At 44.2% G+C, this 25,665-nt stretch overlaps 2 protein-coding genes across 5 annotated transcripts in view; one reads left to right on the top strand and one right to left on the bottom strand.

Annotated features, from left to right (window-relative positions):
- Positions 1-9,563, bottom strand: part of LOC140203477 (tektin-3-like) — a 75,290-nt gene extending 65,727 nt beyond the window's left edge. Inside the window, exon 1 of one of the 3 annotated variants that reach the window (XM_072269548.1) lies at positions 9,475-9,563. In XM_072269548.1, coding sequence (XP_072125649.1) covers positions 9,475-9,484 — 10 coding nt within the window. In that variant the 5' untranslated portion in view covers positions 9,485-9,563. Of the gene's footprint in view, positions 1-43; positions 222-9,474 lie in introns of those variants that run through there. The other 2 variants (XM_072269549.1, XM_072269546.1) reach the window with 2 other exon arrangements.
- A 5,949-nt stretch (positions 9,564-15,512) lies between these two features.
- Positions 15,513-25,665, top strand: part of nubp1 (nucleotide binding protein 1 (MinD homolog, E. coli)) — a 62,738-nt gene continuing 52,585 nt past the window's right edge. Inside the window, exons 1-4 of one of the 2 annotated variants that reach the window (XM_072268950.1) lie at positions 15,573-15,620; positions 19,130-19,604; positions 23,199-23,303; positions 23,396-23,529. In XM_072268950.1, the coding sequence (XP_072125051.1) occupies positions 19,511-19,604; positions 23,199-23,303; positions 23,396-23,529 (333 nt within the window). In that variant the 5' untranslated portion in view covers positions 15,573-15,620; positions 19,130-19,510. Of the gene's footprint in view, positions 15,621-19,129; positions 19,605-23,198; positions 23,304-23,395; positions 23,530-25,665 lie in introns of both variants that reach the window. The other variant, XM_072268951.1, reaches the window with a different exon arrangement.

Raw genomic sequence — 25,665 nt, 5'->3', positions numbered from 1 at the left:
AACCGGTTATCATAAAACTTTCTTACGACGCATTATGACATACGCGACATCATAAAGTGGTCCATCATGAAGCTCTCGAAATAACCAAGACATACGTTACAGATATCATCTTGCAATTAAAACGCCGCCGGGTCTGGTCTATGGGACGCCCGAGGTGAATTGCACCCATCGCGGGGAGCAGGGTGTGTTATTTGTGTGAACCACGAAAACAGAAAAGGGGGTGGCTATGCCTCACGGAGAACCGCTTCGCAGTCAACGGCTTCTTGCAACCCCCGAGCTCAGGCGCGTTTTGCTGCATTTTTAGTTTATCCCAGTCCCCGTGTATCGGAGCTGCGCTGCCGCCAGTGCCTGCGCTCCGCAGCGCGCATCTCAATGCAACTGTGCACTGTGGATCAGGGCACCCGGCGGTTGCCAGGGACGCCGCAACATCCCGGACCCTTAGCAACGGAGTCAGCTGCTGGTGCAGAGGTTGTGCGCTGGGGGGCTGGGAGATCTCCAGGAAACGAAACTAGCCTGAAAACATCGCCTACTCGAGTCAGGGGTCCATCTTGCTCCTCCATGTTGACGCCTGCTGTGGTGGTTGCAGCCTATGAGAGATGACTTGATTCCAATCAGATGATTGATGCAAAGGGGTAAATGTGCGTCATCCATCCTACTTAATCATACATTAAACGTACCCCATCCTCTCTCTCTACTCTTAAGCATTTTGCAACAATCTCATTGCAGCTTCGAAGTATTCACTGCAGATCAAGATCCGTGTGTTTTGTGGGATTTCTAATCCCCCTTCGCACAGTTTAAGGTGCACCGCGAAAACACAAAAATTTACTGCATTTTCTGCCTGACGTGTTATTTTCCTGTTCATCCTGTGTCACCCCGCCAGCTTAGTCTACATGTTATCGCCCTCTCTCTCCAATTCGCCCTTTTAAGATCCCATTGCTCTCTGAAGTACAATTCAGAGTTCACTTAAGAGGCGACCCTATCCCAGACTCCCTTGTAACGTGAAAGTGGTCTATTCGCTAAAAAGGAAAGAAGCGTCAAATTGCAGCAATCTTCTCTGCCGCCTCCATCTACCCGGGGCCGGAGAACCTAAAGGTTAAGTAGGAATTGTCAATTCTTATTTCACATGATAAAGTACTAGTCCCCTAGTACGGTGTAAAAATAGGCAATCAATGGTCAGTACCTTTCCTGATACAGCAGCCTTGTTTTGAATTAATACATCAATTGAACAGCTTATGCGGGTCTTAGAATTCACTTACTATGAGGCGTACCTAGTTATCAAGAATACCACTAACTATTGTACGGTACTCAACAGGCCTTCCCCTCCCCCCACACAGAGCACAAAATTACAATAATCTTGTAATACTTGGTCATTTTCAAACGGAATTAACGTTTGTGTCAACTTTTAGTCCAGAGGAGCTCTGAATCTAACCTACCATGGCTGACGGGAGCCATTCCCAAGCCTGTCCCCTTTACCTCCACACCCTTCTATTGCAGAGTCAGCAGAGAGCAGAGATTCAGAAACACACCAATCACAACAGCACAGATTCCTGACACGAAAGGTTAATTGAAAGTTAGAATTTTAAAAACCTTGCAGAAAAAATGGATTAATTTGACCAACAAGGGAATTGGGCTATTATTGTCACATCTACTGATGTACAGTGACAGGCTTGTCTGGCATACTGTTTGTACAGATCAAATCATTACACAGTGTATTGAGGGCCAAGGGTCGACTCAGAAGTCCGGAAGATGAGGCCCGAGGGTTGACTCGGAAGTCTGGAAGATGAGGCGCGTTGGCCGGAGCCAAGTCCACTGGGGAGGTTGAAGCCCAATATCTGCAGGCCCGAGTGCGTGTATGGTGCATGATGGGGGCTGGAGGCCTGGAAGCCTGGCCTGAGGTTAAAGGGCTGTGTATGTGCATGTGCAGGAGGTAAGAACGAGGCTTGTTTTCTTGCTTGTTGTGTTTTGTGTTGTTCTGCTGGGCATCGTGGGCCTGTTGTGTTAGCAGCAGAAAGTCTGGTGACACTTGCAGGCTGCCCCCGGTGCATCCTTTGTTGTGTTGGTTGTCGATGCAAACAGCGCATTTCGCTGTGTGTTTCAATCTACATGTAACCAATAAACTTGAATCTTGAATAATAATAAATAACTCTGAGCTTATGGTGCGTTGTTTTTATAGATTGATCCTGATCAAAGTCCTGGAAATAGCATGTTAGATCCTTACTTAAGATCTCTTCTGCAAAACATATCCAATTTGGTTACTCATTTTATCTTCAAAACTTTAACAACTCTTCATCTCATGCTCTCGATATTAATTGTTTATTTATTAATTATTATTATTATAGAACATTGTTGTTGCTCAAGACAATAAGATTGCAGTGGTACTTTAGTCCATGCAAAACAGATATATACAATACATGTGGTACAACTTAATTTAATTAAATTATTATTATTTCTTTTAGTATTTGCGTAGTTTGTTCTCTTTCGCACCACATTGTTGAGGTCTTTTGTGGATTTATTGAGTATGCCCACAAGAAAATTAATCTTGGGATTGTTTATGGTGACATATCTGTACTTTGATAATAAATTTAGATTGAACTTTGAAAGTTCACATCCAACGTTTTGACATTGGGGACAGATTTAACTCCCTCCCCACGCAGTAAAATCATGGCAATGGGCCAGAGGTTATTGCATATGGAAGAATGAAGTGTGAGTGACTAAACTGAGCTTGTTCAAATGCTATATAACTGTGTGGGCCCATGGGAATTTTGATCGAAGTGTATATCATTTTGGACATAGCTTTGTTTGGTATAACTGCAGGGCTCTTTTGAGGATACCACATAATTGATAATAGCTGGCTATTCCCAATGTTAGATGGCTGAAGGCTGATTTATAATGCCTACAAAGAAACGTGATGTATGAACGAAATCCTTACGTAATTACACTTGAATAGGTGTTAATCTTGTTCACGTTCCCAAAGGTAAAGTTATGACCTGGATGGAGAATTTTCCTTCACACTAGCAGGATTGGGGAATGGGAGGAGGAGAAGTTTCATTTTGCCTTCTGATCACAATAACTTTCTTTTCTCCAAATCATCAAAAGCAACTCGGTTAAGTTAATGATTAAGTTTTCCCTTTGTGATTCCCCTTCCCCCACTCACCTTCTTTCCCCCTCACCGATCACCACCTAATTTGTGTTCCTTCCCCTCCCCCCACCCCGCATCTTTCATTCTGGCTTCTGCCCCCTTTCTTTCCAGTCCTGATGAAGGGTCTCGGCCCAAACGTCGACTGTTTATTCCTTTCCATGGATGTTGACCTGCTGAGTTCCTCCAGTATTTTGTATGTGTTACCATGGATCTTTTAGACAGTATGGAACCACAAAGGTGAATCTTAATCCTGTACTAAATTGATGACAATGTGTTTCAATATCATCCTCAGAACAGTTAGTGCTCACTTTCTCATATCTTTAGTCAGTAGTATCTTCTCCCTATTTAGTTTGGTGATCTTCAGGTGTACCAAGTAGGGTGGAGTCCTTCTGCTTATTAGTAAACTTGTGGTATAAACTGCACTACAGTAAACCTAACTGTTCATCATAAAGTACAATTTCTATCTCATCAATACATAATCTTTTGGAATAGATATACAGTATTAACTTTATAACTTTGTAACTTTACAAAGATTTTTTTTAAGAGCACGTCTTCTGTTAGCTTCTCTTCTATAATATGGCTTAATTGTCTATAGTAGTAAAATGATTCTTACAATTCCTGAAGAGGCTTTGGTTTCTCTTGGGAGAAAGATATTAACATTGCACTAATGCATCTGCAAACTTTATTTTTGGCATGTGCCTGCGTGCGTGCGAGTCTGTGCGTGTGCGTCTGCATGTGCGTGCGCACATCCGTGATGATGTCTTTTTCATGGCTTTTTACAAGGCGTGGAGCGAGAGAGAGAGAGAGACTGTGTGGCGCACCACTCCTCACACAGCCATTTTCGCAGTGTTTTCCCTTTATTTTATGAGGTAGAGTTGCGATCTCGACACTCAACCGGGCACGGATGCAAAGCGTACTCGGGAGCGGACCTGACTGGTTTCGAACCCGGGAACCTCCGCTCCCGGCTCCGGCACCAATGTCATTGCGCCCCCAGTCGGCCCTGCAAACATTTTTGATGGCAGTGTGGTCATTAGCTCGCTGTCGTCTAATCTGTAGTATTGGTAGGAATACATGTATACAAATTGCAAAATTTAGATTCAAATTCATTTATTTATCACATGTACATCTAAGCTGAGAGCGAAATGTGTTGTTTGTGTTAAGGATGTGCGGGCGGGCAGCCCACAGGTGTTGCCGCACATTCCAGAGCTAACGTAGCACGCCCACAATGTTCAGCAGAACACAAGCAACAGCGGCAACAAAACAACAACAAATAAGCCGTTTTCGTCCCTCCCACCCGTCCACCACTTACACACAAAGATGGTTCTCCAGTGTCAGGACAGGCCACCTCTGGGCCTCCGTCCAACAGTGGGCTCGCGGACTTGAAGATATCAGTCCTCCGACCTCTCCAGTGGACTCTCAAACGAAGGTGTCAGCCACCAGCCTTGTCTTCAGTCTTTGACCTTTGGGGCTCGATCTTCAGTATCAATCCCAAGGCTCACCGATGGCAATTCATGGAGTGGGCAAAGCATTGTCCTGAAGGGTGTCGGTCCAAAACCTCAACTGAACTCTTTTCCATCGATACTCTTGTTTGTGAGCACTGTCAATCCCCATTAAATGTTTTAAATAATATGCGAGGGATCTCTGCAGCTGAATGCTGATTCTGTTCTAGATGTTGCAATGGTGCAGTCATCTGCCGCATTTCTCTGCTATGATCTACCGCTATCTAGAATTTATTTATTTATTTGTTTGTTTGTTTGTTTGTTTGTTGGGATACAGCGTGGAATAGGCCTTTCCAGCCATCCAAGCTGCACTGCCCAGCGATTCTCCAATTTGATCCCACCCTAATCGTGGGACAATTTACGATGACCAATTAACCTACAACCTGGTATGTCTTTGAACTGTGGGAGGAAACTGGAGCACCCGAAGGAAATCCATACGGTCACGGGGAGAATGTACAAACTCCTTACAGGCAGCAGAGGAATTGAACCCTGGTCCCTGGTACTGTAAAGTGTTGTGCTAAAGGTATGATATGCGGTTGTTCAGCCTCTATGGTTGACTGATTCATTCCCCTGACTTCCAATCTTGGCATCTTGCTTTTATGATGGCTTAACTTTTCCAGTGTTCCTCCAAGTCAGCTGTCCTTCAGAAAGGGCCCCCGGTCCTCCTTTCGATCCTGTTAGTCTTCGCCGTGTGCAAGGTTTATTGAGAATGGCGATTCGGAATAGGCTGCCAGGTGGATTCCATCAGTAAGGGAAGAATCAGCAGATATTTGTGAAAAAGAAATTGTAGGGGTGATATGAATGGGTAAAGACATACGTAGGTAAAATCTCATAGAGCAGGGTCAACAATGAGCAAAGCAAGACAAGTAGCTGTGTCGAAATCCCATGTAAGATTAGTGCCAAAGGGAGCAGAAAGCTTGTGAAACATTGAGCTTTGGAAGTAGAGGTAAAAAAAATAGGGTATAGTGGGCAGAAATGAAAACAGAAGAAAGAAAATGATGAAATAGGAAGAAAGGAAACTAAGTATAGAAAAGCTATGCTGAAAAGTAAAATTGGAATATTTTGCAAGCACTGGGAAGAGAAAGCACCTCAAAGGTAAGCAATAGGTTGTATAGTATAGTATGACGGGATGAATTTGTTTTCTGCAAACAAAATTTGGAAATAACACATATTTAAATAAGTAAACAGTTAATATTTCTACATTTTTGGAACTATTTTCACAAGTGCCTATTGCAAACCTAACTTAAAATTGAGCAAATTAAATAAAAACAAGATAATAATCTATTTGAGCACAAGGACGTATACTGACCAGATAAATAACTCAGTAATGTTAGTAGTCACTTATCAATTATGGCAGCCTTAGAAGTGGAGATCCTTCCTCGATGCCATTGCTGACTTGGATATTCAATAGTTACAGTGCACTCAGGACTGTGTAACACAAGCTGCTGAAGGAGCTTTATGATGTCACGGTGTTATTATGATGTCATGCCCAATGGACGTCTAGTATTTTTATCTTCATTTCCATGGATGTCTCATTTCTGATATTAAGTCAGAAGAACCAACAATCATATCAAATAGATCTGAGATGTTGCCTTGTTTCTTAACCCAAAGAATAAACAGAAATACTCTTCGAAGATGTAAAATAGGGAATAAAATTACTCTCAATATTAGTACATATACCTTACCTGCTATGGCTGCTTTATCTGTGAGCTAATTTTCTCTATACTCACATAATTGATTATGAGATAGAGAAAAGCAATGATGCAGCACCAATTTAAGGATTTGCCAAAAGTGACATTTTCAGAATTAGAATCAGGTTTATTCTCAGAGATCTATATTATGAAATTTGTTGCTTTGCAGTAGTAGCACAATGCAACATATAAAAAAAAGTAAGAATATATATACATATATATCTAACATAACATAAAGTAACATATATATAACATAAAGTAATAAGTAGTGCAAAAAAAGAGCCAAACAAGATATGAAGGTAGTGTCCATGGACTGGTTCATTAAGAAATCTGATGGCGGAGGGACAGAAGTAGTTCCTAAGACGTTGAGTGTGTGTCTTCAGGCTCCTGTATCTCCTCCCTGATGGTAACAATAAGAGAGGGCATGTCCTGAGTGATGAGGGCGCTTAATGATGGGTGCTGCCGTTTTGAGGCATCACCTTTTTAACTCCAAATAAGTAGAAAAGGCTCCTTCTTATGAGCTACAGTTTTTACCATGGAGGCAATGAGAAGTGTGGATTATGGACGCAAATGAAATAGGTAGGATTTGATTTCAGTGCTTATACACCTTTAAGTCACATAAAAACATTTTGTTACTGCCTACATATTTTTAACTTTCAACATTGCTGTTAAAACATTGTATGCAAAAGATGATGCTATTAATAAATGATCAGTTACTCAGTTTTCTTGATTATGTAGATTGAGAGATAAATGTTGGCTAGGATATCAGAGGTACTCCACGACTATTGAACAAATCGTGCAATGTGTTCTTTTGCATGAAAAAACTTACTTTAAGTTAGCAGACAACATCCTGGTAAACCTCTTCTTCCTCCACATCTTTCATATAATGGGGCGACCAGAACTGAACGTTATACTCCAGATATGGCCTAACCAAAGTTATAAACCTGTAATATAGCTTCCTGACTCCTGAACTCAATGTCTTGACTCACAGATGCCATCATGCCATACCTTCTGCTTCAACTTGTCTGGTCCCTTTTGAGGAGCGATGAAACTGAACCCCTATATCCCTCTGTACATCAGCACTATTAAGATAGGGGAACACACATGGTGATAAACTAGTTTTAATTGTTCAATGCTAGATTTTTGACCATGATCCATTTCTGCTTTGAGGACTATAAACCCTCTTGAGTACTATAAACACTCTTCCCAGTTCTGAGTAAGGATCATTGACTCAAGACATTAACTGGTTTGCCTTTCCATAAGCACTTCTCGACAGGCTGAGGCCTGACCTCTTAGCCTAACCAGCATTTCTGGTTTTGTTTTGAATTGCAGCATCTGCAGTTTTATTTTGTTTTTCATCAGGTTCTATTTTTGCCTAAAAAAGCCGCCCTATCCCAGCATTCATCCAAAGTGCAGTGATCACACTCTGTTTGGTACCAAGTACTCAAGCACTCCCAGCTGTTTCCTTCAGCTTCACAACCAGTATCAAGTGGAAGGAGCTTACAATTGCTGCAAAGACTGAGACCACCTATTCCACTGATATTGCTGCAACATCCCCTCCAACCCAGCTTCATCTCATATAACAGCCCAAGCTATTTCCCATGCCTCCCCTGCATGGCCCTGAAAGGAAACCTTCCTCTGTTTTCTCTCAAAGTTCAAAGTACATTTATTATAAAAGTATTCATACTTTATACCATCTTGAGATTGGCCTCCTTACAGGCAGCCACAAAACAAAGAAGCCCAGTAGAACCCATTAAAAACAAAGGACAGTAAAACACCCAGTGTGCAGAGACAGAAAAAAAAAACAAATCGTGCAAACAGTAAAAGCAAGCAAATATCATTCAGAACTAAAGTTCACAAAGTCAGGCATCTCTGCAGCTGACCCAGAAGTCCACTAGTTGAAGGCTGCAACCTCAGTCCTTTATCCCTTCATGCCCTGTGTTCATCTTATCTCACCAGCTGTCCTCTCACTCTAATATTACTAAATTTCTCTTGTGCACTAGCAGATGTAGATTTGAACTTCTACTATTGTTCCCCTTTGTTTTATATTCTCTATAACTCACCCCTGACTCGCCCCACCTGACGTCAGCATCATCCCTTGTGACTGTGATTGTCATGCATGTTCCATTCTTGTATTTCTTGTTCTCCTGGGAACCTTTGAGGTGCTCAAATGACACAATCCTCTTCAAGTCTTCACTAAACTACACCATCCTCTTTCAAAGCTTCCACTGACAAAACAAGCAACATGCCAATTTCTTTCTGTTCCAATCAGCTAATCAACTCATGTCAGACAATGAGTTCCAGTCTAGCCCACGCACAGCCAGCAGTGGAAATATTCAAGAATCTAATCTTTGTCTCTCCATTTTTCAGTTATATGCACAGGAGATTCTGCAAATACTGGAAATCCAGAAAAATCCTTCCTTAGGGTCTCAGCCTGAAACATCTTTTCCACAGCCCGACCTGCTGAGTTCCCCTGGCATTTTGTCTGTGTTGCTCTGTAAATGTTGTGCTGCTGCTTGGTGCCACCCTGTCCGAACGCCACCAGCTTCCATTTCTCTCTCTTCCCATTTTACGCACCTCCGCTGCCTCTGTGTTGTCATTCTGCTGCTTTACAACATTGTGCTATCTATTCACCATCAGTAAAAGCGCTGAGAATCAGAGAAAATGTATGACCAAGGCCATTCAACCCATTGTGTCTATGCCAGCTGAAAAAGAGCTAGTCAACAAACCCCATACTTGATCGCCGTGCTTCAAGCACACAACTTTTAAGAGACTCTTAGAGAGATACGTGGAGCTTAGAAAAATAGAGGACTATGGGGTAGGAAAATTCTAGGCAGCTTCTAGAGGAGATTACTTGGTCAGCACAACATTGTGGGCCCATTGTGATTCCTATCTTTCTATGTAACTAAGAATTTTTTTTAAAACGTGGTGATTATTTCTATCTCTCCATCCTTTCAAGCAGTGAGTTTCTGATCGCTATCATCTTCTGGGTGATAAGATTCTTCCTTCACCTCCCTTGTAATCCTTCTGCTAATTACTTCAGAATTATGCCCTCAGGTATATCATCCCTCATGTACTGAAAAATAGGTCTTCCCCATTTTATTCAGGTCATTCATAATTCTGTTCACCTCAGCCCCAAACTTACTTTCCGTCATCTACTCCCCATTTTCTTTGTCCCTTCGTGGATCCTCGGCACAGCGTCACTCCCTTTCAATGTCTCTGCTTTTCTTCTGGCCTCTCCATCTCGGGTGGGGGGGGGAAGGGCCTCTTTTCCTTCACTTCTGCGCTTTGCAGGAATTCCCTGCAGTTGTGGCTCTTGGGTCACACCCTATTACCCTGCTGCTTACCATCTGTTTTCCAAACACCAGTCAATGATGTTCCATTCAATTTATCATTATCCTAGCAGGGTATAGTGCTGTCACAAGAACAATGCATTTCCAGCTTTCTTAATAAGTTCTTTTCTGTTCCAGAACATTTTGCCTCTGATCAGCAACTAGGCACAGTTCCCTATGCCGATACGCTGTTTGATTTTCATTTTAACCTCAGTAATTTTAAACAGGCCATATGTTTTGATGTACGTGTGATCAACAAATGAATCTGAATCCAAATCTGCATAAATTTGGATACGGGAGAGTTGGGTCACAAGTGTAAGCAAACAGAATTGACATGTTTCAGGTTTTCTCGATGCATTTTTATGAAAAGTTATTTTTGTAACCTGCAACTCAACTCACCGGACATTCCAAGCAAATCAAATCTGAGCCTACAGACAAGCATAGAGGGAGAGAACATGCTCCTCTACATAACTTCGGATATTTTTAAAAAATCTGCTGGGAATTTAGCTCATTGAGAGTGATCGTCTGGCTTCTCTGAAGAGTTATGAAATCAATCCTGATTCATTGTAGGTTGTATTTTGGTGAAATATCATTGAACTGAAACATTAAATCTGTTTCTCAAGCAATAAAATATTCAGTGTATCCAGTAAATTTTGTTTTTATTTAGATTTTGAGGAACTGATGTATTTTATACTGTATTACATTCTATCTATTCATAAGTGAGAGTGAAAAACTGTTTTCTGGGTACTCTCTATTCAAGGTGCCTTTTTTGAGAACATGGATGGTGCTATAAAGAGGTAAACATGTTCAGAAGGAGAGAAATATCCAGTTCCCTCCACATCTGGGTCTCTGGATTGGATGTCCAGATGAGCAGGAAGCACAGTGAGCCAGTGAGCCTAGAGTTTGAAGGCCCATCATTGCCTAGTCAGGGGTTAGACTGAAGGCCGAAGTCTGGAGGCCCAAAGGCCTGTCCTGGGCTTAGAGGACTGTCCATGTGTGGGCGGGGGGCGTGGGAGGGAGGGAAGAAAGTTTTTGATGTTTTGTTGCTTGTTTTGTTGTGTTTTGTGCTGTTCTGCCAAGCATTACATGCTATGTTGGTGCTGAAATCTGTAGCAGCACCCGAAGGCTGCTCCTAGAACATCCTTAAATCATGTTGGTTGGTAATGCACACAACATATTTCACTGTATATTTCAGCGTATATGTGATAAATGAATCTGGATCTGAATTGCCTTATTATATGACAAGATAGTAGACAACATTGGTAATCTCTTAATTGTTGTTGAGAAAGAGGCTGATTTAATAGTGGAGATCTGAAATTTATAGTTAACAACTATAAATTGTACACAGGATGTGGAGCGTCTGCAGAGGGATATAGATAGGTTAAATGAGTGGGCCAAGGTCAATAGATGAAATACAATGTTGGTAAGTGCAAGATCATCGACTTGGGAAGGAATAATAGAAGAGCGGATTATTAATTAAATGGTGAAAGATTGCAGCATGCTGTTATGCAGAGGGACTTGGGAGTGCTTGCTCATGAATCGAAAAAATTGGCTTGCAGGTACAACAGGTTATTAAGAAGGCAAACGGAACGTTGGCCTTCATTGCTAGAGGGATTGAATTCCAGAGCAGGGAGTCATGCTGCAACTATACAGGGTACTGGTGAGGCCGCACCTGGAGTACTGTGTGCAGTTCTGGTCCCCATACTTGAGGAAGGATATACTGGCTTTGGAGGCAGTGCAGAGGAGGTTCACCAGGTTGATTCCAGAGATGAAGGGGTTAACTTATGAGGAGAGATTGAGTCACCTGGGACTATACTCTCTGGAGTTCAGAAGAATGAGAGGGGATCTTATAGAAACATACAAAATTTTGAAAGGGATAGATAAGATAGAAGTAGGAAAGTTGTTTCCATTGGTAGGTGAGACTAGAACTAGGGGACATTGCCTCAAGATTCAGGGGAGAAGATTTAGGACGGAGATGAGGAGGAACTGTTTTTCCCAGAGAGTGGTGAATCTGTGGAATTCTCTGCCCAGGGAAGCAGTTGAGGCTTCCTCACCACTACTACTACCACTACGTCGACTCAGGCCTACGGACTCTCCACTTCTCCCTCTCCCTCATCAGTGTGTTCAGTTTATCTACATTAGCCACGCCGCTGTCTTCTAGGAGCGTGTTGACCATAGTCTTGGGAGGGCGCCCAGGGTACATCCTCCCGTGCTTGGGCTCCCATATGATGACTAGGCTGGCAGGTAGCTCGGGGTGGTGTAGACAGTGACCCGCTAGATGCAGTCTTCTCACCTCGATTTTAGTGGTGAGCATCGGTAGGTCGTCAAAGAGCTCGACATTCGTCATGTGCTGTTGCCAACACATGTCAAGAGCCATCTGGAGCATTCATGTATAGCAACCATCTAGAGACTTTTGCATAGCCTTGGTGAGTGTCCACGTCTTGCATCCATATGTGAGAATGGACTCTATGACTGCTATGAAGATCCTCTTTTTAAGCCCTCTGGTCAGGTTCAACTTCCAGATTTCCTTCATGCTGTTCATAGCCCTCTCCGCCAGCGCCTTCCGTATCTTTATGTCCTTCTCTGAACTCATCATTCTTGACCTGAGGTACTTGAAGTCAAAGACTTTCTTAATGGTATCATTCTCTACTGTCTTGAGAGTACCTTCGTCGCAGTTAAGCGCCATGTACTCTGTCTTTTTAGCATTTAGGTGAAGTCCAACTTCAGTCAATTGCATTCAATTTCCACTTTTGTCAGTAGCTGCTGTGCTTCCTCCATCTGGTCAGAGAGCAGGACTATGTCATCTGCAAAGTAAGCTGAGTTGAGTTCCTCACTAAGTATATTTAAGAAGCAGTCAGATAGGTTTTTACATAGTAAGGGAATTAAGGATTATGGGGAAAAGGCAGGTAGATGGAGCTGAGTTTACGGACAGATCAGCCATGATCTTATTGAATGGCGGCGCAGGCTCGACGGGCCGGATGGCCTACTCCTGCTCCTATTTCTTATGTTCTTATGTAACAACTGCATGTTCTTTAAAAATCTCAGTGAGTTATGCTCAACAGCTATTGACCTGCTTTTTAAGGTTCATTTTCCATCAGTGAGCACGTGGAATGGAATGTTACCGCCACCCGGGGAGGAGACGCTATAACTATATGTGCTGTATGCGGTGTATGTACTGAATTTTGCACCTCGACCTCAGAGGAATGCTCTTGTGTCTGGTTGAATGGCAATAAACTTGAACTTGAAATTCATGATACAGGAACTCCGTAAGGCCATATTGTCCTCGCCACTTCCTGAAATAGAACAGGTGCCCTCTTATTTTTCAGTTACATCCACTGACTAACTCAGTCTCACATCTTCTACCGCCTATTGTCATTTAAACATTTTAATGGGAGATTAGCTTTCCTTCACATGGCTCCTTTCAGTTTGACAGCAAAAACTGCCAAGGCACCAGCAGTCAAAACTACAAACCCTCATGTACCTATCTGGTTACAACTGCAGAGAATGCATCCAACTCAACGGACAGATGAACCTCACCTGCTCACAAGGCTACCTACAACTAGCGGATCATTTCATGCTGGTGTACACAGCAGTTCAACGGTCAACTGTGTTTGAAGTTTAGTTTTATCCTCTTGAAGTTGAGGGTCATTACTGACCATTTAGGATATTGGACTGGACTTACCTAGTGGACGACCATCCTCATTTTCTCCGAGTGTAAACGAGGTCAGCAACAAATCCGCAGGCAACACACACAAGATGCTGGAGGAACTCAGCAGGTCAGGCTAACACCCTCCTTCAGGACCGGAAAGGAAGGGGGAAGACGCCAAATTAAAAAGGTTGGGGGGAGGGAGGGTCAGGAGGTTAGCTGGAAGATGATAGATGAAGCCAGGTGGGTTGGAAAGGGCTGGAGAGGAAGGAATCTGACAGGAGAGAAGAGCGGACCATAGGAGGAGAGGAGCCAGGGGGAGGTGATAGGCAGGTGAGAAGAGGTAAGAGGCCGGAGTGGGGAATGGAAGATCAGGGGAAAGGGAGGGACACTTGTTTACTAGAAGGAGACATCGGGTTGGAAGCTACCCAGACGGAATATAAGGTGAGGGTAGAGGAGCAACAGACTCTAGCCTGCAAACTCAGGTTCTTTTTATGTTTACATTTTTATTCTACTGGCTTTAAAAAGAATGAGTTTAAAAAGTCTTTTAGGAATCTCCAAGTGGTTAATCTATGATTCAAAATTAAAATTTGATCTGCATGCAGTCTTGATTCTCATTAGCAGTATGTTTGTATCTGATCTAATTGGCACCTGTCAATAAAAGATGTCATACAACTGCAATACAAACAACACATTTTCCAGTCGTTCTTTTAAATTCCGCAGTAGCCATTCCAATCTAGCGCACATCGATAGTGAATGACTAACACAATTCTTCGGAGTGACTTCTACTCAGTATCTTTATGGGGAAAGTTAAAGATTGCAGTGATGAATTTTGACGGTTTGAATTCCCAACTTACTGTTGCAAAGGAGTTTGCAGAGATTTGGTTTGTCAACTAAAACACCCGAAAACGTCTTATAGATGTACCACGGAGAGCATTCTGTCAGGCTGCATCACTCTCTGGTATGGGACGGCAACTGCATAGGATCGAAAGAAGCTGCAGAAAGTCGTAAAATTAGTCAACTCCATAATGGGTACTAGCCTCCATATTGCCAAAGACGTCTTCAAGGAGCGATGCCTCAGAAAGGTGGCGTCGGTTATTAAGGACCCCCATCACCCAGGACATGCCATCTTCTCATTGTTACTGTCAGGTAGGAGGTACAGACGCCTGAAGGCACACACTCAGCGATTCAGGAACAGCTTCTTCCCCTCTGCCATCCGATTCCTAAATGGACATTGAACCCATGAACACTATCTCACGTTTTATATGCATATATATATTAGTTCTATTTTGCACTATTTTTAATGTATTCAATATATGTATATACTTATTGTAACTTATTTGTTGCTTTTTTCTTTCTATATTATCATACATTGCTTTGTATTGCTGCTGCTGTTAGCAAATTTCAAGACATATGCCAGTGATAATAAACCTGATTCTGATTCAGACTGAATTTACATTAATTGTCACCCATCAGTAATTTTCCTGCCAGTAGACGTAAATAAATAGCAAATAGTTTAATCAATGATGTACACCCTACCAAACGTAAACCAATACGTTGTATTTTTAAACGCAAACAACAGGAATTCTGCAGATGCTGGAAATTCAAGCAACACACATCAAAGTTGCTGGTGAACGCAGCAGGCCAGGCAGCATCTCTAGGAAGAGGTGCAGTCGACGTTTCAGGCCGAGACCCTTCGTCAGGACAGAAGGGTCTTGGTCAGAAACGTCGACTGCACCTCTTCCTAGAGATGCTGCCTGGCCTGCTGCGTTCACCAGCAACTTTGATGTGTGTTACGTTGTATTTTTATCTGTAGATAGTGTTAAAAGGCAGAAAGTGTAAACAAAATAATAGAATATATGGTTTTCATTAAGGATCTTTAAGTTCTTTAAGGATCAGAGGAAAATTAGAGTCAAAGAATTTGTCGGAGTCTAGGTGATTTGTTTCGATCAAATATTGCGGTGAAGGAATTGATAATGTAAGTGGCTAAAGTTCATTTTTACATCAATAGAAATCACTTATTCTGACGTTATTAAAACTTAGCAACGTTGTTGGCCGTTATTTAAACGAGCCAATATCAATGTACTGTCTTGAAATAACAGTTGCAAGCTACAGCTGTAAATTCTGCAATGTGGGAGTACTGAAACCACCACGACTTTCGACTTCGCTGAGCTGCAACCTGCTTCTTGGGAGGAACGTTTATCCGCAGCGTTCGCGGTAGCCGGTGCAAGCCGTGGTTGCACCGAGACACCGGAAGTGCGGCTCCGGGAGGGATTGAGAGGATGGCGGACGTCCCGAACAACGCACCCGCACGTGAGTATCGGGGGTGGGAGTGGATCGTCGGCAGCAAAGGTGTCCCAGGACTGGTCGGTGATTTCCCGAGTGACCAGTGACTGACCCGGAGTGGCTTCCAGAGTGACCAGTGACTGACCCGGAGTGACTTCCAGAGTGACTAGTGACTGACCCGGAGTGGCTTCCAGAGTGACCAGTGACTGACCCGGAGTGACTTCCAGAGTGACTAGTGACTGACCCAGGGGGAGGCTTCCAGAGTGACCAGTGACTGACCCGGAGTGACTTCCAGAGTGACCAGTGACTGACCCGGGGGGGGGGCTTCCAGAGTGACCGGTGACTGACCCGGAGTGACTTCCAGAGTGACCAGTGACTGACCCGGGGGGGGGGCTTCCAGAGTGACCGGTGACTGACCCAGGGGGAGGCTTCCAGAGTGACCAGTGACTGACCCGGAGTGGCTTCCAGAGTGACCAGTGACTGACCCGGAGTGACTTCCAGAGTGACTAGTGACTGACCCGGGGGGGGGGGGGCTTCCAGAGTGACCGGTGACTGACCCAGGGGGAGGCTTCCAGAGTGACCAGTGACTGACCCGGAGTGACTTCCAGAGTGACCAGTGACTGACCCGGGGGGGGGCTTCCAGAGTGACCGGTGACTGACCCAGGGGGAGGCTTCCAGAGTGACCAGTGACTGACCCGGAGTGGCTTCCAGAGTGACCAGTGACTGACCCGGAGTGACTTCCAGAGTGACTAGTGACTGACCCGGGGGGGGGGGGGGGCTTCCAGAGTGACCGGTGACTGACCCAGGGGGAGGCTTCCAGAGTGACCAGTGACTGACCCGGAGTGACTTCCAGAGTGACCAGTGACTGACCCGGAGTGACTTCCAGAGTGACCGGTGACTGACCCAGGGGGAGGCTTCCAGAGTGACCAGTGACTGACCCGGAGTGACTTCCAGAGTGACCGGTGACTGACCCAGGGGGAGGCTTCCAGAGTGACCAGTGACTGACCCTGGTGGAGGCTTCCAGAGTGACCAGTGACTGACCCAGGGGGGGGGGGCTTCCAGAGTGACCAGTGACTGACCCAGGGGGAGGCTTCCAGATTGACCAGTGACTGACCCGGGGGAGGCTTCTAGAGTGGCCAGTGACCGACCTGGGGAAGGCTTCTAGAGTGACCAGTGACTGACCCAGGGGGTGACTTCCAGAGTGACCAGTGACTGACCCAGGGGGTGACTTCCAGAGTGACCAGTGATTGACCTGGGGGAGGCTTCCAGAGTGACCAGTGACTAACCCAGGGGGTGACTTTCAGAGTGACCAGTGACTGACCCAGGGGGAGGCTTCCAGAGTGACCAGTGACTGACCCAGGCGGTGACTTCCAGAGTGACCAGTGACTGACCCAGGAGTGACTTCCAGAGTGACCAGTGACTGACCCGGGGGAGGCTTCTAGAGTGGCCAGTGACCGACCTGGGGAAGGCTTCTAAAGTGACCAGTGACTGACCCAGGGGTGCCTTTCAGAGTGAGCAGTGACTGACCCAGGAGTGACTTCCAGAGTGACCAGTGACTGACCCAGCAGGTGACCTATAGAGTGGCCAGTAATTGACCCCGGGGAGGCTCAGAGTGACCAATGACTGACCCAGGGGGAGGCTTCCAGCGTGACTAGTGACTGATCCAGGGGTGACTTCCAGCATGACCGGTGACTGACCCAGGGAGTGACTCCCAGCGTGACCAGTGACTGATCCAGGAGTGACTTCCAGCGTGACCAGTGACTGACCCAGGGAGTGACTTCCAGAGTGACCAGTGACTGACTCAAGGAGAGATTTCCAGAGTGACCAGTGCCTGGGGAGGCTCAGAGTGACCAGTGACGGACTCTGGGGGAGGCTTTCAGAGTGATCAGTGACTGGGTGGGTGTTGGGGGGGGGGGAGAGAAAAGCCCCCAGAGTGGCTGGTCACCGACCCGGGGCTGGGGCTACTGGAATGTCCAGTGACTAACTCATGAGGATGTTCCCTGAGAAAACAGTGACTGACCCATGGAGGAACTCACCGTGATTGGCTGGTGAGAACTCCTAGAGTGACCAGTGCCTGACCTGGGTAGCGCTTCCTGGATAGTGAGTGAGGATTGCCCTGGCCATTGATGAGATTACTGGCTGATTTTAGGGGCACTTCCTATGAATGCCATTGACTAATCTAGGACAACTGCTCTAGATTTGGTAATTCTATTGTCCTCCAGATCTCCTATATTTTACCTTCATAAACAAGATTAAAATTCTGCTTTTCCTAACTCATTGGGAATTGGTGTGCCCACTGAGCTTCACTTTAGAAATTACGTTTTTATAAGGCCTTGTGTTGTCGACCGTGAATCAAAGTTCAAAATAAAATTAAGGGTACAAACATGTCACCACATACAACCCTGAGATTCTTTTTCCTGCTGCATACTTAGCAAATCTATAGAATAGTAACTGCAAACGGGATCAATGACCAGCAGACCGTGCAAGTGCTGATATAAATAAATAGCAATAAATAATGAGGGTGAAATAAGAAGACAAAGAGCCCTCAAAGTGAGACCATCATTTGTGGGACACCAGAAATAGAATGAGTGTAGTTAGCCTCTTTGGTTCAAGAGCCTGATGGTTGAAGGGTAGTAACTGTCCGTGAACCTGGTGGTACGAGTCCTGAGGCTCCTGTACCTTCTACCTGATGGCAGCAGATGGAAAAGAGCATGGCCTGGGTGATGAGAATCTCTGCTGATGGATGCTGCTTTTCTACAGTAACATTTCATGTAGATGTGCTCAGTGGTTGGGAGGGCCCTACCCTTGATGCACTGGGGCTGAATCCACTACCGTTTGTAGGATTTTCCACTCAAAGGCATTGGTGTTCCCATCCCAGGCCATAATGTATCCAATCAGTGCTCTTTCCATCACACATCTATAGAAGTTTGCCAAGGTTTTTGATGACTGCCAAATCTCCGCAGACTCCTGAGGAAGCAGAGGTGCTGTTGTGCTTTCTTTACAATAATATTTATATGATGGGTCTGAAGTTACTGACCCTCTCCACCTCTGATCCCCTGATGATTACTGGCTCATGGACCTCTGGTTTCCCTCTGCTGAAGTCTACAATCAGTTCCTTAGTCTTACTGACATTGAGCGAGAGGTGGTTGTTATTACACCACTCAGACAAAACTTCAATCTCCCTCCTGTATGCTGATTCATCACCACCTTTGGTACACCCACAGCAGTGGTGTCATCAGCAAACTTGTATATGGCATTGGAGCTGTCACGCAGTCGTACAGTCATAGGTGTAAAGCGAGTAGAGCAGGGGACTAAGTACACATCCCTGTGGTGCTCCTATGGAGATTGTGGAGGAGATGTTCTTGCCAATCCAAACTTTCCGGGGTCTGTAAGTGAGGAAATCCAGGATCCAAATGCACAAGGAGGTCTTGAGTCCAATGTCTTGGAGCTTATTGATTAGTTTTGAGAGAATTATGATATTACATGCTGAGCTGTAATTGATAAAGGGCATTCTGATGTTGCATTTTGCTGTCCAGATGTTCCAGAGTTGTGTGAAGAGCCAATGAGATGGCATCCACTGTGGACATGTCGCTTTGGTAGGCAAATCAGAATGGATTCAAGTCGCCATTCAGACAGGAGCTGATATGTCCCATCCCCAGCTTCTCAAAACACTTCATCACCATGGATGTAAGTGCCACTGGGCGGTAGTCATTGAGGCAGATCACCACGCTCTTCTGAGGCACCGGTATGATTGAAGCCTGATCACAGATTCCCAAACTTGTTGATGCCATGGACCCCAGGTTGGGAACCCCTGGACTGGACTATTGTGAAAACCTGGCTGGTTCATTGATACTTGGAGCTAGATCTGCAGATGCTGGAAGTGCAAAACAAAACTGATATACATAGATCCCTTTAGAATGCCGAGAGGGGAGGAAGGAAGAAAGTGCCCATTGAAGCCTGTGGAAATAATTGAAAATGGTATCTTAAAAGTGGAGACTGGTGAAACTGAAGGTGAGGACAAGAGGAACGCTATGTATGTTTTGGCTGGAATGAGAGGGGATGAAATCATCTGTAATCATTGTTGCTTGGAGGGAGATCTGCCATCCTTTTCTAGTCCGTCTTAGACCCCATCCTGACTGGAGACACAAGATATTGCAGATGCTGGTATGTGGAGTCCCTCTGCTTGTGGGTAAAGCCAGTGTCTGCGGGGTAAGGTTGGAGCGGGGAAGGAATTGTCAAAAATTCAGGGTCGAGACCCAGCTTCAGGATTCATCTAGCATTCAGGACATGTACCAGAAACGCTGTGATCACAGAGCCTTCAACATTGTCAAGGACCCCTCCCATCCGTCCCACGATCTCTTTGACCTCCTACTGTCAGGCAGAAGGTATCACAGAATAGGAGCAAGGACTGTTAGGCTGGGTAACAGCTTCTTCCCCCAGGTTGTGAGACTTCTGAACACCCTGCTACCACCCAGTACGCATTATTTATGACAGTGCCAGTAGCATTATATTTAACGATATGTAGTATATGGCTTCATGTCAACTTGTACATCTACAGAAATTTTTTATTATCTGTTAATCTTATTTTATGTGCTGGATGTGATATATGTACTGGTCCCAGAGAAACATTGTTTCTTTTAACTGTATATGTACGTATGGTTGAATGACAATAAATTTGAACTTGACTGAGAGTGGGGAGAGAAGATGACCAGTCTAAGGAGGAGAGAGTTGAGGCAGGGGCCAGTTGGTGATGGGTGGACTGAGGAATGGTGAATGTTGACAGGCAGTTCGAGCCAGGAAGGGCAAGGGTGGAGCGTAGAGGCAGAGGCAAGCAGGTGCTCGGTGGAAGCAGACAAGCAAGGCAGAAAAGTAGATAGAACCAGGTGGGGGAGCGGAGGGTGAAGGTGAAGATTGCCGCTGAAGGGTCCTAGGTGGGGACGTAAGGACGAACGATGATGAAATCTGTTAAGCAGTCTGTGAAGCTGGAGTCGCAGGTAGTCATCCTGGTGAAGAAAGTGTTTGCCACGCTGACCTTCATCAGTCAGAGCATTGAGTGTAGAAGCTGGGATGTTACGTTGCAGTTACACAAATGGTACTGTTGTAAAAGGCCACGTTTAGAATATTTCGTTAGTTTTGGTAACCCTGCTGTAGGAAAAATACCATTAAACTGAAAAGAGTGAGGAAAAGGTATTATTGTAAAGGTATATATTATGAAGATATTATGTTAATATCATTTCATGTGCTCTACTAAATGTGATGTATGTACTGTGCTTTGCACCTTGGTCGCAAGGAACATTGTTTTGTTTAGCTGTATACGTACAGAGAAAGGTTGGGCAGGTAAAATGTTTATTCCTTGGAGTGTCTAAGAGTGAGGGGTGAATTTTCAGAGGTGTATAAAGTCATGAGGAGCATTGATAAGGTGAATGATAGAGGTCTCTTTCCCAGGGTGGTTGAATCAGGAATCAAGAACTAGAGAGCAGAGATTTAAGGTGAGATGAGAAAGATTTGTTAGTAACCTGAGGAGCAACGTTTTCAACAGAGGATGGTATATATCTGGGTCAGGCTGTCTGGGATGTGGTTGAAGCAGGTGCAGTGACAGCACTTAAAAGGTATTTGGACAGTTAGGTGGATCGGCAAGGTTGAGAGGGATGTGGGTCGAACGTGGACAATGTGACTAGCTTAGTCCACATGGGGGAAGGGGCAATCTGGTGGGTTTAGAACAAATGGCCAAGTCAGGATTGAATGAAGAAGTCAGAGAGATGAGAATGGGGTTGAGAAAGGGGTAGAGGTGGGTTGAAGAAGTTTGGTGGGATTAACGGCCATTGAGAGGGCAAAATGGGATGACAGAGGACAAACTGATGAAGACTGATAGATGAATTGGAGAAAAGGGGTGCACAAACTAAATTATTTAAAAGACTGCTTGTAGTTATAAGACTATCTAGTCCTGACGAAGAGATGCTACCTGGCCTGCTGCGTTCACCAGCAACTTTTATGTGTGTTGCTTGAATTTCCAGCATCTGCAGAATTCCTGTTGTTTGTAGTTATAAGATTTGCCATTGTACTTATTCTATAATCATATGCTGCCCCTGAAGAGGACAGTGCAATACCACTACTATTCGATTCCAATTGGAAGATGTGATTATAACATGACAAATTTACTAAAATAGTTAATTGTAAATAAGGATAAAAGAATTTGTCATAGAAATATAGGAATGTATTTGAGTCACTGGGTCACTCCAGGTCATTTGGTAATTTTTGACTCAAGTATAACTGACCTAAAACCATCTTTGAACTTCTTCAATGAGTTGCACAAAGAACAGTATAGACCCTTCAACCTACGATGCTGTGCTAAAAATGATGTGAAATATTCTGATACTTATTCTGAATAGCATTTTAAACAATTAGTAATGTGCATCTTGCACAAGGCATATCAAAGCTTCTTCCATGCATATTTTTGACCTGTTTAGAATTCTGATTCCAGCAGTGTGGTCCAGAATGTCACTCAGTGGCATATTGTAGCAATGTTCATGCACTATGATGCAGAAAGGTTCATTCAGCTTATTAAATCCTTGCCAGGTTAAGTAGAGCAAAGCCAATAGTCCACTTTCCCTCGACTTATCCCATTGTAACCATGCAATATATTTCTAACACCCTACCAACTTCTCCTGGACATTTTTGCCACTTACCTTCTCTAAGCTCAAATTCAGCTTGCTTTCAAGGACTCTAACTCATGTTCTCAGTATTAATTATTTATTTACTACCGCCACAGTAGCATATTGGTTAGCACAACACTTTACAATACTGTCAACCTGGGTTCAATTGCTACTGCTGCTTTTAAGCAGTTTGTTTGTTCTCCCCATGACCATGTGGGTTTCCTCCAAGTGCTCTGGTTTCCACTCACAGTCCAAAGACCTACCGGTTGGTAGGTGAACTGGTCATTGTAAAATTGTCCTGTGATTAGGTTAGGATTAAACCAGAGGTTGCTGGTAGGCATGGCTCGAAGGGCTTATTTCGCACTGTATCTCAATAAATAAAATATTTTTTTTTTGTATTTGCAGTTTGTCTTTTGCTCATTGGTTATTTGTCAGTCTGTAGGTAGTGTGTAGTTTTTTGTTGATTCTATTGTATTTCTTAGTTCTACTGTGAATTCCTGCAGGAAAATGAATCTCAGGGTATTATCTGTTGGATGGAAGTGACCAACAACTCTGATAGAGCCAGATGCCAAGTTTTTAAGCTCACCAGTGGGAGGTGGTGCTTTAGCACTGCTGGCCCACCACCTTGAGGGAGTCTTGATCATAAGCGGGCCAAAACTCCTGAAGACAGGTGGCAGATCAACTGATGATCCCACTGGTGATAGCACAGGACAGTTACCATCTTAGTCCATGTGTATTTTTTTTTAACTCTTTGGTCACATATATGTTCTTCGATAGAAAAATTACTTTGAACTTTGAACTAAAAGGCAATTTATAGTAGGCAATTATAGTAGCCCATTACTCCACTATCTTTACGTATGGCCTGGCAGAGGAAAGCCATGTGTTCACAGGAAGAGTGTGTTAACTCCTCATAATGGCAATGTAAATTAACGTCTCATCTGTTTCATTTTAGATTGTCCAGGGACAGCCAGCGAAGATGCTGGTAAAGCTTCTGCCTGCCAGGGTTGTCCTAATCAAGCGTTATGTGCTTCCGGTGCCACAAAAGCTCCAGATCCAGGTAGATTTTACAGTGTATTTTTGAGCTATCAAAGTCATTGTTATAATTCTTGACTAACTATGAAAAACCTTAACTTTGTTTTAACACTCCAGCCATTCAGGAAATTAAGGAGAAAATGGTATCTGTTAAACATAAAATCCTGGTTTTGTCTGGAAAAGGAGGGGTTGGCAAGAGCACTTTCAGTGCCCACCTAGCTCACGGGATAGCAAGTGATGACACCAAGCAGGTAAGGAATCAGTTTTACACTTCTTCTTTTTCTCTTGCAAATTGAATTAGTGTGGAGGTTAAAAAAAAATGAAAAAACTAACTTTGAATGGGCTTGCCTTCTATAGAAATGTAGTTAGAATGGCACCATCATAAGATTTTTTTGTCATGTGTAAAAATGCCTCTGTGAATTTAAGTAATAATTAGAATGGAATGTTATTTCCTTGAGACATTAAAAGCAGTAGTCATTGATGCTCATTACACTGCTGGTGTTTAGGGCAGCAATGAAGGTCCTCCATTTCTGCTGGTGTTCATGGATTCCTTCATCATGTCAGTGGCTTCCTCTTGGTTTTCACTACTGTCAGCCATGCAAGTCCTGAGTGGAGACTCAGGAACACTGTTGTGCTGAGATGTAGAAGGATTCTTCATTGCTGTTTCCGTAACAATTGTGTTTTGCCAGTCAGGGTTGTTAGCCCTGAGCCAAACCCCTGAACCTGGAGGACTAGTGGACCACTCTCAGTCTGTCCTCTACCCTTTGACCTGTTTGGCACAAGTGACCCTACCAAGAGCCAAACAATAAAGCCCTGACTCCAGCCAACATAGCTGTCTGGGTCATTGAGGCACGTGAGCCTCCAAACTATGACAAGGTTATGGTCCTCCTGGAAGGACATCAATGCATTATGGGTATGATTTCTCTTCCATATTGCTGGATAGAATGCAGTACAACGCAGTAGAGGCCCTTTGGCCCATGATATTTTGCCAACCTTTTAACCTACTGCAAGAGCAACCTAAGCCTACCCTCCCATAGGGCCCTCTGTTTTTCTTTCATCCATTTCAATGTCCCTCCTGCTGAAGATCCCTGCTGCACTTGGTGACACTGTGATCTCTGTTTCGGAGGCTGATGTTAGGCTGTCTTTAAAGAGGATGAACCCTTGCAAGGCGGTAGGCCCCGACAGAGTACCTGGTAAGGCTCTGAAAACCTGTGCCAATCAACTGACAGGGGTATTCAAGGACATTTTCAACACCTCACAGCTAAGGGAAGAAGTTCCCACTAGCTTCAAAAAGGCACCAATCATACCAGTGCCTAAGAAGTATAATGTAAGCTGCCTTAATGACTATCACCCAGTAGCACTCATATCAACGGTGATGAAATGCTTTGAGAGGTTGGTCATGACTAGACTAAACTCCTGCCTCAGCAAGAACCTGGATCCACTGTAATTGCCTATCGCCACAATAGGTCAATGGCAGATGCAATCTTAATGGCTCTTCACAAGGCCTTAGACCACCAGGACGATACAAACACTTACGTCAGGATGCTGTTCATCAACTATAGCTCAGCATGTAACACCATCATTCCCACAATCCTGACTGAGAAGTTACAGGACCTGGGCCTCTGTACCTCTCTCTGCAATTGGATCCTCAGCTTCCAAACCGGAAGACCACAATCTGTGCGGATTGGAGATAACATGTCCTCATCGCTGATGATCAACACTGACGCACCTTAGGGATGTGTGCTTAGTCCACTGCTGTACTCTCTCTGTACAGCTTTCCCCTGCCATCCAAAGATAGAGCGTTTCTATGAAATGGTTCGTAAGCCAGAATGTCGTAAATAATAAATTACCATTTATTAATATGGGAAAAAATTTTGAGCGTTTCCAGACCCAAAAAATAACCTACAAAATCATGCCAAATAACACATAAAACCTAAAAGAACAGGAACATATAGTAAAAGCAGGAATGATACGATAAATACACAGCCTGTATAAAGTAGAACTACTTTTCTGCAATCATTGAAGCACTGTCTAGCGCAGCGAAAATCTCACGCAAGCGCTGTCAGCGGAAACACTCTCTCCAGTAACCCTTAAGCTATGAGGCTGCCAAATTATACCAAATAACAAATCATACCAAATAACACAAAAATACACAGCCTATATAAAGTAGAAATAATGTATGTACAGTGTAGTTTCACTTACGGGAATCGGGATGGTGTGTTAGGCTGAGCTGTCGGAGGTTGGGGTGGTGGGAGGTAGAGGAGACTGGGGTGTCATCTCATTGTCGTCTGTTTCCATCAGGCAGGCAGTCACCTTCTTCTATGTCTGCCTGCCTCGATGTCGAAGATCGAGGTTCGTTGTCTGCTGTGGCTGATGTGGAAGGCTTG

Source organism: Mobula birostris, chromosome 9 (genome assembly GCF_030028105.1).
Source record: "Mobula birostris isolate sMobBir1 chromosome 9, sMobBir1.hap1, whole genome shotgun sequence".
NCBI classification, from domain to species: domain Eukaryota; kingdom Metazoa; phylum Chordata; class Chondrichthyes; order Myliobatiformes; family Myliobatidae; genus Mobula; species Mobula birostris.
The sequence above is the reverse complement of the archived record's forward strand: the minus strand, read 5'-3'. Positions and strand labels throughout refer to the sequence as shown.